The 15,681-nt window shown below is 42.8% G+C and overlaps 1 protein-coding gene across 3 annotated transcripts in view; it reads right to left on the bottom strand.

Annotated features, from left to right (window-relative positions):
- TPX2 (TPX2 microtubule nucleation factor) overlaps window positions 1-15,681 on the bottom strand; it is a 57,188-nt gene that overhangs the window by 10,656 nt on the left and 30,851 nt on the right. For all 3 annotated transcript variants that reach the window (XM_062203997.1, XM_062203999.1, XM_062203998.1), the window contains 5 exons: window positions 14,209-14,350; window positions 13,018-13,234; window positions 3,975-4,070; window positions 2,788-2,964; window positions 2,253-2,399 (listed from right to left, as the gene is read on the bottom strand). In XM_062203997.1, the coding sequence (XP_062059981.1) occupies window positions 2,253-2,399; window positions 2,788-2,964; window positions 3,975-4,070; window positions 13,018-13,234; window positions 14,209-14,350 (779 nt within the window). The remainder of the gene's footprint in view (window positions 1-2,252; window positions 2,400-2,787; window positions 2,965-3,974; window positions 4,071-13,017; window positions 13,235-14,208; window positions 14,351-15,681) is intronic.

Raw genomic sequence — 15,681 nt, 5'->3', positions numbered from 1 at the left:
CAGGGAGCTGGAAGTGTAAGTGGAGCCAGGACTGGAACCCAAGCACTATAATAAGGGATGCAGACAACCTAAGTGGAATCTTAACTGCTAAACCAAATGCTATGCAAAATGTCACCCCTCTTTAAGATGCTTTCAATGCTTCTCTTATTATAGTAAAAATAAAATCATATGCCTCTAAATGTGAATCATTAGGAACCACACAATATCACCCATGAAGTAGTCTCTTTCCAACTACCCCACCACTAGAATCTAATCAAGCTTGGAGGAATGTGTCAAACACGAAGGAAATACAATATGCATAAACCAGATTGTGGGAATCTACATGACAATCAACCCAATTTATTTCAAAAGACAAAATACAAAGAGATGAGTCCACAAATGGACCTTATTTGGATCTTGATTTGAACAATTAAACTGTTATAAAAAAATTTATGAGAAATTTGGGCATAGTTTAATGTTGGCTACTTGTCACCATAATGGAATTATTGTTAATCATTCTGATATTATTGCACTTATTTTTAAAAGTACTTATATTTTAAGCATACATACAGAAGTGGATAAAGAGATGCTATCTAGATTTCAAAATAATCTTGTGTAAGTACATGAATCCATAGATAAGTACACAGAAGTATACATGAAATAAGTTTTCATGTTTTTATTATTATATAACAAGGTGACAGATTCATGGAAGTTCATTATACTATTTATTCTACCTTTGCATGTACCTAAAAAAGATCTTAAAGAGATAGGGTTTTTGTACTACAAAACTTTCCCACATAGATGTTCCTGAGAACATTATGACTTCACTATTACTTCCCTAACTGTCCTCAGGTTTCCTAAAGAACAATGCCAATACAAGACCTGTATTGAATAATGGAAGCAATAGCATGTTTTGGGCTTCAAGAGTGGCAATCTCCACAAACAAGGATTAGATCAGAACTACTTTTGGACACAACCCTGGAGAGGTAATGACATTAAAATACTGATAAATTAAGGATTCAGAGGAAAATCTTCTAACTGGGTAGAATTAGATTCTATTAAATCAGCCAATAAGCAATTAGTTGTTTCTAATCACCTGTTATCTATAACTCACAATATACTTGCTATACAGAAGTATAGTACACACCATGCAGAAAAAACAATATGCCATATTTTTTTTAACTTTTTTTTTTTTTATTTGACAGAGAGAGAGAGACAGAGAGACAGAGAGAAAGGTCTTCCTTCTGTTGGTTCACACCCAAATGGCCACTATGGCCAGAGCTACGCAAATCTGAAGCCAGGAGCCAGGTGCTTCTTCCTGGTCTCCCATGCGGGTGCAGGTGCCTAGGGACTTGGGCCATCCTCCACTGCTTTCCCGGGCCACAGTAGAGAGCTGGACTGGAAGAGGAGCAACCGGCACTAGAACCTGGCGCCCATATGGGATGCCGGCACTGCAGGTGGAGGATTAACCAAGTGAGCCATGGCGCTGGCCCAACAATATACCATATTAAGAATATCTATTCTTCCATATTGTTACCAAAACACCAGAAAGAGGAAAACACTTAATGAATGAGTTTAATAGAACAGATGAGGTCTTCAAAAGATTCTTGATTCAAAGCCTGTTGGTTGTCACTTTTCCCTAAGTGATCACTTAAGAGTAGGGGTTGGCCAGCGCCATGGCCCAATAGGCTAATCCTCCACCTGTGGCACCGGATTCTGTCCCGGTTGCCCCTCTTCCAGTCCAGCTCTCTGCTGTGGCCCGGGAGTGCAGTGGAGGATGGCCCAAATCCTTGGGCCCTGCACCCGCATGGGAGACCAGGAGAAGCATCTGGCTCCTGGCTTCGGATCAGCGCGGTGCATCGGCCACAGTGCGCTGGCCGCAGCGGCCACTACAGGGTGAGCCAACAGTAAAGAAAGACCTTTCTCTCTGTCTCTCTCTCTCACTGTCCACTCTGCCTGTCCAAAAAAAAAAAAAAGTAGGGGTCACCAAACTTCAACTTGTAGGCAAGATTCAGTTTTCAACCTGCTTCTGTATAGTCCTTGAGCTAAAAAAGCTTTTTACATTTTCCAAGGGTAAACACACACACACACACACCCATCCCATATGTGACAGAGACCATATGTAAACTAAGACTAAAATATTTACTACCTAATGTGCTGATCTCTGATTTAGAGGGAGAGCCTCAGGAATAACCAAGTGTATCACCCAAGATGATTTCAGGGTCTGCTCATCTAACCAACCAAGCAACTAACAGCTTCTCTCTCATGCCCACCTGATGCTTCCAAGTCTGTGCCTTCAGAGCACCTCTTCTGTCAGTCTCCAGACAGAAAGGCTCAATCTGCGTCACATTCTTTACCTTCTTTTCTGGTAGGTTAATGGTGTCAAAATGAGGTAAGGGAAGTGCCTTGAACTTGGGCACCTAATGGGAAAGAAAACATGAAATTTAAAACAAAGAACTCACTAGCCTGAAATCAACACCTGCTCCAGAATGTTTGGAGGAAACTGAAAAATAGGGACAGCCAGTTTTCAAAGCAGCATGGGCATGGTATAGCAGAAAAGAGTAACAGGCTCAAAAGGAAACCTAGTTTTCCTTCCAATATTGTCAATAACTGGCAGGGTGATTTGGCTAAGTCACTTAACCTATCTGTGCCGGAAGGATGACTTAAATTACTTGCCCTATCTATATTTCATGGAGTTCTTTGAGGAATCAAAGGCAGACAGGGATTTTATGTTAGAAGTGCTACACAAAAGGTTGTCTCTGAAGGACCCAAGAACATGCTGCTGCTTGCAGAAATGAAAACACCTACTTCTCCTTTCTGCAGCTCTTTTATTTTCTTCTCCTTCTGTAACTGACGTTCTTTGTCCCGAGAGTCGAAGGAGAAAGGGCATACTTCCACAGTTCTTGCCTCTGGGATTTGGGGCTTAAAAGGCACTCCATAATGTGGCACAGGCTGAGCTTTTATCAACACTGGTTCATCTTCTTCCTGAGAAACAGCACATTTTAGAAACAAAACTCCTCACTCTATCCCACCTCTTCATAATATGGAGTCAGGAGACATTGTGTAAGTCATTAATTAAGGCAAGTCATTCAATCTCTTAGGTGTCTTAGCTTCTTCTATCAAAGAGAGATAATAGCTAAGTGACCCACTATCTCACAGGGTAAGAGTAATGTGAAAGCATTTGGTAAAGGACTAACATAGTGACTTAAAAGATCCAAAGCTTTTCACTGGAATGTTTTAAGAACTAAAGGAGATCCAACAGCACGGATAGAATGAAGATCAGAACAAAGATACTGACCAAGCATGGACTCCATCCTCTTCTTTGACCCAGTCTCAGACTCTGCTGAAACATGTGACTAGGGGCTAATGATTGCCAACCCCAGAATAGGACTAAGACAGTTATTTGGGTTGAAGCTGGTAACATAAGATTACTGTGTATTTTAGTTTCAAAGAAACCTATAAAAAAGCTTATGCTTGAGATCTGCTATAAAATTACCCTAACTCCGGATATTTATAGATAAAATGGGGGATGTAACAAGAAACTAGCCTGATCAACGACAATTTATGTACTGCAATCCTACGAACCATCACACGCAGTAACCTCCTTCAGTTAATGGAGTTTGGAAAAAACAAATGTAACTGTTAATAATAATAGCATGAATTTTTAAAATCTTTTTCAAATAGTGACAATAACAACAAAATACAGCAAAATAAAGTACAGGATTTGGAAACTTTTGATCCATGTTACAAAGATAGGCTGATTTTCAATGCTGCAGACATAGACAAACCTCCAATGTTTAACTTCCGATTCCACAAATTGTACCCAGTTACTGTCTTTAGTAACTGTCTTTAGCCAGAAGAGTCATAACCTTACCAACTGCTTTGCAAACTACAAATAGGAGTGGTTGCCTCTGCACACGATTCAGTTTAAGAAATAGTAAGGTTTAGACGGACTATGCAGAAGCAAAAAGAAACCCCAACTCCCAGGAAATCACCTCATCTTCTTTAGTAGGCATTCGGATTCTGTTTTTAAGTGCGAAGGCTGGAGACCTGGGGACAGTGATTGGAAGTACCTTCTTTTCAGGAACACCCTAGAAGGAGGAAGCAACTCAATTAGACATCCTAGAACAACATCTACTAGGTTGTGTGAAATATTAAATCCCTTTCCTTAAAGAGAAGTTCATGTATCAGGAATCAGAAAGAAGCTACACCATAGTATGTTGTTTCCTGACTAGGACAAAACAAATCCTGCATGCAGCAAATAACTAAGGTATAGATAGTGCAAAATCAGTTAAAATATAATTCACCAAAAATCTTTTTAGTAGTTAGGAAAAACGCCTACAACAGAAAGCAAACAAATGTGGGCTGGTGCTGACACAGCAGATTAAGCTGCTGCCTGAGACACTCGCATCCCACAAGGGTGCCAAGTTTGAGTCCTGACTGCTTTACTCTGATCCAGCTCCCTGCTAATGCACAAGATGGCTCAAGGCCCCTGCACCCACATGGGAGACCCAGATGAAGCAACTGGCTCCTGGCTTCAGCTGGCCCAGCTTGGCCACTGCAGCAATTTGGAGACTGAACCAGCAGATGGAAGATGTCTCCTCTGTAACTCTTTCAAATAAATAATTAATATTTCTTACAGATTTACTTATTTATAAATCTTTTTTCAAAGAAAAAAGGCAGAGTTACAGAGAGGCTGAGAGAGAGAAAGAAAAGTCTTCCATTTGCTGGTTCACTACCCAAATGGCCACAACAGCTGGAGCTGGGCCAATTCGAAGCCAAGAACTAGGAACTTCTTCCAGGTTTCCCATGGAGGGGCAGAGGCCCAAGGACTTGTGCCATTTTCTACTGTTTTTCCAGGCCACAGCAGAGAGCTGGATCAGATGTGGAGCAGCCAGGACTAGAAACGATGACCATATGGGTTGCCAGCACTGCAAGCAGTGGCTTTACCCACTAAGCCACAGCTACATTTAGTTTTGTTTTAAGGTAATAAACATTTTTAATTTGACAGGTAGAGTTATAGACAGTGAGAGAGAGAGAGAGAGAGATAGGTCTTCCTTCCGTTGGTTCATCCCCCTAAATGGCCACTATGGCCAGTGCTGCACTGATCTGAAGCCAGGAGCCAGGTGCTTCTTCCTGGTCTCCCCATGAGGGTGCAGGGGCCCAAGCACCTGGACCATCCTCCACTGCCCTCCCAGGCCACAGCAGAGAGCTGGACTGGAAGAGCAACTGGGACTAGAACCAGCACCCATATGGGATGCCGGCACCGCAGGTGGAGGATTAACCAAGTGAGCCATGGTGCCGGCCCCAAATAAAATGATTAACTGATGCATACCTTCCCATATACTTTAAATCATTTCTAGGTTATTTATATTAATATGAAGCAAATGCTATATAACTAGTGGTTTTACTGTTTTGTTTAGGGAATAAAGACAAGAAAAATCTATATTTTTTACAATAAAGACAAAATTTTTTCAAATATTTTTAATATACCTCATAGTTGGTTGAATCCATAGATGCAGAATCTAAAGATATGGAGAGCTGACTATACATGTAAAACTTCACTATACTTATTTTATTTAGATGTTTACCTCTATTAGTCTATGAGTACTTCAATCCCTAGCACTTAACATAGACCTTGCGTAGTATAAGGCATGCAGTAAATGTTGAATGAACGCATTAAGAATGAATGCACACTTGACTAACAAAATTTATATTTATGTCTTGAGAGACATCTTCTTAATCCCAACAATGCTGCAACTGCTCAAACCATGTCTGGAATGTCTTTCTTGGAATGGCTTTCAAAGCCACTTTTTGGACCATGCAAGGTGTTATTCAATCTTTAACAAAACTTTCCACCCTTGTTATCTTGGACCACTCAGAAGTTTTAATTCCAGAGCGCTGGCGCTGTTGCATATTGGATAAAGCCTCCACCCGTAGTGCTGGCATTCCAAGTGAGCACCAGTTCAAATACCGGTTGTTCCACTTCTTTTTCTTTTCTTTTTTTTAAAAAGATTTTTATTTATTTGACAGATAGAGTTAGACAGTAACAAGTAGAGTTAGAGAGAGACAGAGAGATAGGTCTTCCTTCTGTTAATGCACTCCCCAAATGGCTACAATGCACCGATGGCCCAATGGCCGGAACTGCACCGATCCAAAGCCAGGAGCCAGGAGCCTCCTCCGGGTCTACCATGTGGGTGCAGGGCCCCAAGCACTTGGGCCATCCTCCACTGCTATCCCAGGCCACAGCAGAGAGCGGGACTGGAAGAGGAGCAACCGGGACTAAAACCGGCACCCATATGGGATGCTGGCACCACAGGTGGAGGATTAACTTAGTGTGCCACGAGGCTAGCCCCATCCCCCCCGCCCCCCCAGTTATTCCATTTCTGAATTTCTGATCCAGTTCCTAGCTAATGCTCCCAGGGAAAGCAGAGAAAGATCACTCAAGTACCTGGGTCCTTGCACCTGCATGGGAGACCCAGAAGAAGCTCCTAGCTTCTGTGTGGCTGAATTTCCAGCCATTGCAGCCATGTGGGGAGTAAATCAGCATATGGAAGACCTGCCTCTCTGTAACTCTGCCTTTCAAATAAATAAATAAATCCTTTTAAAAAAAAAAAAAAAATGGCTGGAGCCGTGGCTTAACAGGCTAATCCTCCACCTTGTGGCGCTGGCACACCGGGTTCTAGTCCCACCCAGTTGGGGCGCCGGATTCTATCCCGGTTGCCCCTCTTCCAGGCCAGCTCTCTGCTATGGCCCAGGAAGGCAGTGGAGGATGGCCCAAGTGCTTGGGCCCTGCACCCGCATGGGAGACCAGGAGAAGCACCTGGCTCCTGCCATCGGATCAGCGAGATGCGCTGGCCGCAGCGGCCATTGGAGGGTGAACCAACGGCAAAAAGTTTTAATTCCAAATAATTTTTTACTAACTTCTAAAAGAAAATTTTTTTAAAGATTTATTTATTTGAAACTCGGAGTTACACAGAGAGAGAAAGAGAGGCAGAAGCAGAGAGGGGCCGGTGCTGTGGCGCAGTTGAGGCCATCTGGGGAATGAACCAGCAGATGGAAGACCTCTCTCTGAAACTCTTTCAAATAAATAAAATAAATCTTCAAAGAAGAAGAAGGGCCGGCACCACGGCTCACTAGGCTAATCCTTCACCTGCGGTACCGGCACTCCGGGTTCTAGTCCCGGTTGGGGTGCCGGATTCTGTCTCAGTTGCTCCTCTTCCAGGCCAGCTCTCTGCTGTGGCCTGGGAGTGCAGTAGAGGATGGCCCAGGTCCTTGGGCCCTGTACTCGCATGGGAGACCAGGAGGAAGCACCTGGCTCCTGGCTTCAGATCGGCGCAGCACACCAGCTGCAATAGCCACTTAGGGGGTGAACCAATGGAAAAAGGAAGACCTTTCTGTCTGTCTAACTCTGCCTGTCAAAACAAACAAACAAACAAAAACAACCTCAAAGAAGAAGAAGAAGAAGAAGAGAGAGAAGTCTTCCATCTGCTAGCTCACTCCCCAACTGGCCACAATGGCCAGAGTTGTGCTGATCCGAAGCCGGAGCCAGTAGCTTCTTCTGGGTCTCCCATGCAGGTGCAGGAGCCCAAGGACTTGGGCCATCCTCCACTGCTTTCCCAGGCCACAGCAGAGAGCTGGACTGGAAGTGGAGCAGCCGGGACTCAAAGCGGCGCCCACATGGGATGCCCACACTGCAGGCAGCAGCCTTACCTACTATGCCACAGCACCAGCACATAAAAGCAAATTTTTAAAATATGAAGATTGTCCACTAATGTTAAAGGGATCCAAAAGACTGAGTCAGGATTCATAACAAGTGGTTTTTCCAAAATGCTTTGTATAATATCACAATCATTAAAAAGGTGACCACTGTGAAGGGAATAATCACTAGCACAGTGAAATCCAATATAGTTGACTTTATAATCAGAGTGACTAGTCTGAGAAATGGGTTTCCAGGGCTGGCGCTGTGGCATAAAGGTTAAACCTCCACCTGCAGCGCCCACATCCCATATAGGTTTGAGTTCCAGCTGCTCCACTTCTAATCCAGCTCCAGGCTAATGCGCGGGGGAAAGCAGTTGAAGGTGGCCCAAGTCCTTGGGCCTCGGCCACCTACACAGGAGACCTAGAAGACGCTCCTGTCTCCAGGCTTCGGCCTGGCCCAGCCCCAGCCATTGTGGCCATTTGAGGAATAACAGCAGATGGAAGATCTCTCTCTACTTCTCTCTCTTTGTATCACTGCTTTCAAAATAAATTAATTAATTAAAACAAAAAAAAAATGGGTTTCCAAATGATACATACCATGGAAAAAATAAAAATTTGTTGTCCCACAAATATCCTGTACAAATAGACAGGATAGACAGGATAAATGCACCACTTCTTGAGTGTGGAAGTAGCAAGAACAGTAAGCAAGGAATCAAGGACCTGTTCTAGCCAGCTCTGTATCATTGGGCTTATCAGATAGCCTTCTAGGCCTCGGAGGTTTTTCATAAACTAACTGAAGTACATATCTGAAGATTTAGTTGGTTCTAAAATAATCCCTCTTTTCCTATTTTCCCCCTTTCTCTACATATACTCTGCAAAAAAATGTGCATTGTGAACAGTGGAAATCTGTAAGTAAGCCATGATGAAAATATTTATTAATGAGGTCAATCCTCATAATTAGTTGAGGGAGAAGAAAAGATGATTTATGAAAATCATCTTTGTCGCAACTAATGACCTATACTCCATCTTCACCACAATGAGGGCCAACTAGGGGCTCAGCTTGAAACAAAATAAAAGGGGCCGGCGCCGTGGCTCACTTGGTTAATCCTCCACCTGCAGTGCTATCATCCCATATGGGCGCTGGGTTCTAGTCCCGGTTGCTCCTCTTCCAGTCCAGCTCTCTGCTGTGGCCCGGGAGGGCAGTGGAGGATGGCTCAGGTGCTTGGGCCCTGCACCTGCATGGGAGACCCAGAGTAGGCTCCTGGCTCCTGGCTCCGGATAGGCCCAGCGCCGGCCATAGCGGCCATTTGGGGGGTGAACCAACGGAAGGAAGACCTCTCTCTCTGTCTCTCTCTCTCTCTCTCTCACTGTCTATAACTCTATCTGTCAAATAAATTTTTAAAAAAATAAAGAAATTAAGTTTCCAAAACCAGAAATGGCCTCTTATTTTGTTATTTTAAGTTTTAAAAAGTACTTTTGTTATCTGTAACCTGCCACAGAGTGGGCAATATGGCACAGCAGGTTAAGTGCTTGGAATGCCCACATCCCTTAACAGAATGGCTGGCTGGACTACCAGCTCCTCTGCTTCAGATCCAGTTTCCTGTGGATGCTCACCCTGAGGGCAGTAGATGTTGGGCCAGCACTTGGGTCCCTGCCACCAACATGGATGACCCATATGGAGTTCCTGGTTTCTAGCTTCGGGTTTGGCTCATTCCCAACTGTTGTGGATTTGGGAAGTGAACCAGCAGATGGAAAAATCCCTCCCTCTTTCATTCTTTCTCTAACACTCCACCTTTCAAATAAATAAAAACTGAAGAAAAGTAAAACTAAAAAATAAATTATAAGCTCCCTGAGGACTGGGATATTGCTATTTGTATCTCTGTGCCTTTACCACAACACCTAACAAAAAAACCCAGAGTGAAAATATGTTGATACACTGATACACTCTTCCAGACTGGGAAAGGCTAAAGGACAAGGGTCATATCTTATTCCATTTCTGAATTTCCAGTGTCTAACACAGGCTAGAAATATAAGCTGGTACTTTCCAGCCTATACCATCAATCACTCAGTTATCCAGTCTCAGTATGCCTGTGTTACAGTCACCATGCTAAGGGCTGGGAATACAAGCAGAGTGAGCTACAAAAATATAGGAGGTTCCTGCTCACAGAGAGCTCATATTTTGGTGGGAGAGACAATGACAAAATAACAAATGTTTCCGAATTTTCACAATTGCCCTGAAGAAATCCAGCAGAATGTGGAGCTAACGGCTGCTGGAGGCAGCTTCCTCCGCAGCAAGTGTGGGGAAAGTATCTCTGGAGAGGTGATATGTGGCTGGAAATGTGCGATGTAGGTGGACAGATGAAGCATTTAGAAAAAGCATCCAGAAAAGGGAGTAGGGATGTTGGGGGAGTGCTTCTCTAAAGCAGCATATGTCCCTAAGTGCTCTGGACTAGGCTCCAAGGCTTCACAGGACATTACAGTGAAGCAATTTATCTCAGGGAGTATGCAAAAAAAAAAAAAAAAAAAAAAAAAAAAAAAGCCTGCTGGTCTCCCCCAAGTCATCCCTAAAATATCTAAGCTAAAATTACTCACTGGCCTCACTACATCTACCTCCTTGGTGCCCCAGCTCCCCATTAGATGTCGGCAACAAGTTCACATTTCACACCCTCACGCTCAAGGCTTTCATCACTCCACCTCTGCCCCACGAGACCTTTTTTATATCTGCCTCATGGCCCACTGCTGCCCAAGCCCATCTCTCGTCAACCCTGTTGTTTCATTGCCACCTATCAACCACAAGCAGGAGAACACAAGATGCACCATCAAGACACATGGAAATGAAGCTTCAGCACTAGGCAACACAGTTGGGGAAACAACAGTGGCAGATAGACGTGTTGTACCAGGCTCTGGGAGGCAAGCTCTTCAGTTCTGCTGTTAAGAGTCCAAGACTAGAAGTTAAAAAGATCTATTTTCTCCTGACACCAACTTTTTTTTAAAGAATTTTTTTTTCAATTTTGAGAGACAAACTTATCTTCCTTGCACTGGTTTATTCCCCGAATGCCTTTAACAGCCAGACTCCAGGTAAAAGCCAGGAAAAAAACTCAATCTGGGTCTTCCAGTGGGTGGCAGGGACTCAAGTACTTAAGTCATCACTGTTCCTTCTAGATTATACATTAGCAAGAAGCTGAATCAGAAGCAAAACCACAGGACCAGCATGTGGCACAGTGGGTTAAGCCACCATTTGCAATACTGGCACCCCACATGGGTGCTGGTCCATGTCCAGGCTGCTCCACTTCTGATCCAACCTCCTGCTAATGTGCCTGGGAAAGCAGTAGAAAATGGCCCATGTGCTTGGCCCCTGCCACCCAGGTGGGAAACCAGGATGAAGCATGTGCCTCCTGGCTTCAGCCTGGCCCAGCCATGGCACTGCGGCCATTTGGAGAGTAAAACAGCAGATGGAAGATCTTTCTGTCTATATAACTCTGCCTTTCCAAATAAATAAACCTTCTAAAAATAACAATAAGTGACAGAGTTAAGCACCTGCATAATTTTGAAGATAGTTTTTTAGACATAGTTCTGTGCAGAAGGGGGAACGTCCTCCCTTCCCTGCCAATTTGGATTGACTTATATCTAGGTTAATGGTAGAAGAACTCCTTTTTTGATTGTTTCACATTTTTTAAGCATTTTTACTTATTCTCACTTTATTCAAAAGGCAGAGAGACAGACAGATCTCGGATCAGCCGGTTCACTCCCCAAATGCACACAATACCCTCCCCTAAAATTAATTTTAACACACTATGCCACAACCCTGTCTACTATCACTTATTCTTATTCTTTGACTATGGCATTTTTCTCTCTGATTGCAGAAAAACTGTGGTTGTGAGTCTACCAAACTGAATCTATTTCTCTAGTTTCCAAATGCTCTTTAAAAACTTTTCTTCACTCAAAGTTCCTAATATGTGCTCTGCATTTGCTACCTTCAGTCTTCTTTTCACATTAATGTTACTTCCACTGAATGAAATGCTTTGCAAGTTCATTTCATTTGCATTTCTGCATATCCAAACTCTATCATGTACTGGAAAGGTACATAAATGAGTCCCAGGATCACAGACTCTATTCTAGCTCCACCATAAACTAGCTGAGTGTCCTAGGAAAGCTATGTAACTTGTCTGTGCCTCATCTGAAATGAGGATAACTAAAGTAACCCACTTAAAAGAGGTTGTTGTCAAAAGTAATGAGTTAATAGTTATCACAGGGGTCGGTGTTGTGGTGAAGCGGGTAAAGCTGCCACCTGCAGTGCCGGCATCCCTTATGGGCGCTGGTTTAAGACCTGGCTGCCCTACTTCCGATTCAGCTCTCTGCTATGGCCTAGGAAAGCAGTAGAAGATGGCCCAAGGACTTGGGCCCCTGCAGCCATGTGGGAGACCAGGAAGAAGCTCCTGGCTTCAGATCAACCCAGCTCCAGCCATTGTGACCTACTGGGGAGTGAACCTACAGATGGAAGATCACTCTCCCTTTCTTTCTGCTTCTCCTTCTCTCTCTGTGTAACTCTGCCTTTCAAATAAGTGAATAAATCTTTAAAAAAAAAAAAAAGTTATCACAGTTGGCCCCTTGTATCCATGGATTTTGTAACAGTGAATTCAACCAACCACACATGGAAAATATTTGTGGGGGAAAAACTCTTCTGTACTGAACACGCAGACTTTTTTCTTGTCACTACTCCCTAAACAAGGGAATACTTGTTATACAACACAACTATTTACATAGAATTTCACTGTACAAGATATTACAAATAATCTAGGGATGATTAAAAGTATTAAGGAAGATATGTATAGTTTATATGCAACTATTATAGCATTTCATAAGAGACTTGAGTTTGATATCCATAGTGGTTCTGGAACAAATCCCCCACAGATACACAGGTACAACTGCACATGAACAGGACACAGAGTAGTGCCTGGTATATACAGTACAAGTATCAGTTACAATGACACAATGACGACAACTACTACTATACAACATTTAAGGATTAAGACAAATGATGTATCCTCCACAAAGCACTTCCTAAGCCTCCTATCTGGAAAATGTAATTCTCCTTCTCCTCTGAATTTCTATAGTACTTCTGTCCATTTTATATTATTTATACATATGCTGTTGCCCTTATTATACTTCATGTTGCCTCAGACCAAAATCCACTTCTGTTATATCTCTTTATACCTACATATAGTTCATAATGTGATGCTCTATTCAGAGTATCCACTCAAAACATTTACAAAAAGGTTGCTATTTGGTCACTAACAAGACACTTTTGCTAGCCCCCAAAGCCTTAACTATTCTTACCACAACATCTTCCAATATCTTAGTTGGGCAAGGTCTGGAATGAAATTCAAAGTGTTCATCCTCTAATTTCTTCCTTGATTCTCGCTCCTGGATTCTTCTCTCAATTTCCAAATCAAAGCCAATAGGCTGAGTGGATGGTTTCACAGGTGGTTTCTTGGGCAAGATGGGGCCACCTTCAAGAATTCTGGGATCAAGTTCCCGAGCTTTGAATTTGTACCTGTAAGGTGGGAGTTAAATGACAGCCATAAAAAACCTTTTAAATAATATAAAAAATTACACAAACAGCAAAAAGGCCAAACACAAAAAAATAAGACTATCCATATACAAAGATAAATTTCAACTTTCTCCACAGCCATTATCTTTACCTCTAGAGCAAAGAATAAATCAGTCCTAATGTACCCCTCACTCTAAAACTTAGAGCTTTTTTTCACAGATGAAGTCCTCAAAAGCAACACAAAAGAGAATGGAAGGGTAAGAGATGAACTCTCATGCTAACCACATTAAGTTAAAGTTTCCTCCACTGATGATAGCTCTAACAATCCCTTATGTAGGCATAAAGACCTATCTAAACTAACCTCAGAAGACATTCCTTAACTGGAATTGTTAAATTCTCCCATTCCAATCTCTGCATTATTTTTTTTAGTTTATAAAGGACATAAGGCACTTCCAGTTCTTTAATTACAGAGACAGGGGCACAAACCTGCAGAGCCTACAACTCAAATGCCATAAATTTTCTAAGAAAGGGGCCAGTGTTGTGACACAGTGGGTAAAGCCACTGTGTGTGTCACCAGCATCCTATATGGAGGCCAGTTAGTGTCTCAGCTATTCCACTTCAAATCCAGCTCCCTGCGAATGGCCTGGAAAAGCAGCAAATGATGGCCCAAGTATCTGGGCCCGACACCCATGTGAAAAACCTGGAAGAAGCTCCTGGCCCCTGGCTTCAGCCTGGCCTGGCACTAGCTGTTGCAGCTATCTGGGTAGTGAACCAGAGGATGGAAGATCATGCTCTCCATGTATTTCTCCCTCTCTGTTACTCTGAATTTCAAAATAAATAAATGAGTGAATAAATATTAGGGGAAAAAAAAAAAAAAAAAGGAGGAAAGAAAGGATAGCAGTTGCTGTCCCTTTAAAACTGAAAAGAAAGTAGCCAAACTCTGGGAGCTCTCTTTCAGGCACGACCAATGGACTTACTGTTGTAGTTTCTCGAGCTCCTCAGCCTCCTGGTCTGCTGCACTTTTGTAAGTCACAGGCCTTGCTCGATGTTTGGTTTGTAGTACAGGAGTCTGTGGGTCTCTGGATAGCTTGGTCACAGAAGATTTAGAGGGTAACAGGTCTGTAAACCAAGATCACAGACATTTATCTATATCCTCAAGATCTACTTAACCTCTAAGTGCTGCCTGAAAGAGGTAGCCCAGAGATGGATGAACTAACCACAACATAGCTGGCCCTACACACTGAGCTTACTCACCAAAGTTCAGTCCATTTCCTATTGCTATTGAAGAGTATGACCCAGGTAGCTTTTGGGTATATTCTATTGTCATCTCCTGAATTTAGAGTCCAGTCATGTCTGATGGGTTCCTCATCACTGAACAGGTCTGTACTTTCTATTGACAATGCAACTATTTTGTTATTGACAAGTAAAATTGTTGTTTATTCAGCTTTAAATCTAGGGCTTTTCTAAAGACACAGTAATAACTCTCAATCTGTAACAAAGCAGCATCATTTCATAGGAAGTCAAATGGGAAAAGTATCAATATTGAGACCATCACTACCTCTTATAGAAATCAGGAATTGGGGCCAGTGCTGTGGCACAGTGGGTTAAATCCCTGACCTGCAATGCCAGCATCCCATATGGCTGCTGGTTTGAGTTCCAGCTGCTCAGCTTCTGATCCAGCTTCCTACTAATGTGTCTGGGAAAGCAGTAGAGAATGGCCCAAGTGCTTGGGCCCCTACACCCACGTGGGAGACCTGGAAGAAGCTCCTGGCTCCTGGCTTCAGATTAGCTCAGCTCCGGCCATTGCAGCCATTTGGGAAGTAAACTAGTGGATAGAAGACCTTTCTCCCTCTGTGTCTTTTTCTGTAACTTTGTGTTTCAAATTAAAAAAAAAAAAAAAAATCTTTAAAAAAAATCATGAATTTTTCTGGAGGGATAATTTTATCAATTTTCAAAATAAGATTGAATGAAGCCTCCAATTTATATCTTATAACAGAAAATCAGAATCAAATCTATTTAAAAGTAAGTCATGCTTCAATGGAACTGGGATTCTAAAAGCAGGGATATCACACTAAGAGACATATATAATTTGTTTTGTTTTGTTTTTTAAGATTTATTTTATTTGAAAGATAGAGTTACATGGGGGCCAGCGCTGTGGTGCAGTGGTTTAAGGCCCTGGCCTGAAGTGCCGGCATCCCATATGGCCACCGTTTCGAGACCCGGCTGCTCCACTTCCCATCCAGATCTCTGCTATGGCATGGAAAAGCAGTATAAGATGGCCCAATTCTTTGGGCCCCTACACCCTCGTGGGAGACCCAGAGGAAGCTCCTGGCTCCTGGCTTCGGATCAGCACAGCTCCAACCTTTGTGGCCAATTGGGGAGTAAACCAACAAATTGAAGACCTCTCTCTTTATGTGTAACTCTGACTTTCAAATAAAAATAAATAAATC

This window comes from Lepus europaeus, chromosome 10 (assembly GCF_033115175.1).
Source record: "Lepus europaeus isolate LE1 chromosome 10, mLepTim1.pri, whole genome shotgun sequence".
Classification (NCBI taxonomy): domain Eukaryota; kingdom Metazoa; phylum Chordata; class Mammalia; order Lagomorpha; family Leporidae; genus Lepus; species Lepus europaeus.
This window is presented reverse-complemented; position numbering and strand designations above follow the sequence as displayed.